Here is a 591-nt window from a genome sequence, read left to right on the forward strand (position 1 = left end):
CAGCATTAAACATTTATACAGGCTCTTACTTCTGCTAAAGCCCAGCTTCGTTTCTAATTTGTGTCTCAGTATTTGCTCTAGAACCAAACCCAGAAGAACTTGTTCTGGTTTCCCGTTTTTCAGTGATCTGTCCTGTCGTGTTTCTGCTGCAGCCTGGTTGGTGTACAGAGACCGGGTTCTGCTGCAGATCAACCAGAACCTGGACCTGCTGCGGGAGGAGCAGGGCCTGCAGGTGTCGGCGCTGGCCAGCGGCCTGCGGCCCTGGCTGGAGCTGGACTGGGCCCGGGGGAACCGCCTGGCCGGCCGCCTGCTCAACTGGCAGCAGGAGCGGCTGCAGACGCTGGGCCAGGCTGTGGAGCTGCTGCTGGAGCGCAAGAACCGGGTCTGGGCCCGGGTCTTCATCCAGCAGCTCAGCGGCTGCGTGGGAATAAACGCCAAGCTGAGCAAGTGGGCGTGTCAGCTGGACGGCGCAGGTAGGACTCAGACTGACGGGTCAGAACCAGATCCAGTTATTAGTTATAGAGTTAGAGCACAGCTCCAGTTGTTCCAGCTGGAAACCAGACATCAGACTGACCTCTGACCTCTGACCTC

General features: G+C 58.0%; 1 protein-coding gene across 2 annotated transcripts in view; it reads left to right on the forward strand.

Annotated features, from left to right (window-relative positions):
* The window catches only part of ttc3 (tetratricopeptide repeat domain 3), a 42,018-nt gene that overhangs the window by 22,657 nt on the left and 18,770 nt on the right, over nt 1-591 (forward strand). For both annotated transcript variants that reach the window (XM_016666788.1, XM_007543312.2), the window contains exon 27: nt 153-473. In XM_016666788.1, the coding sequence (XP_016522274.1) occupies nt 153-473 (321 nt within the window). The remainder of the gene's footprint in view (nt 1-152; nt 474-591) is intronic.

Source organism: Poecilia formosa, unplaced genomic scaffold, assembly GCF_000485575.1.
Source record: "Poecilia formosa unplaced genomic scaffold, Poecilia_formosa-5.1.2 Scaffold797, whole genome shotgun sequence".
NCBI lineage: Eukaryota > Metazoa > Chordata > Actinopteri > Cyprinodontiformes > Poeciliidae > Poecilia > Poecilia formosa.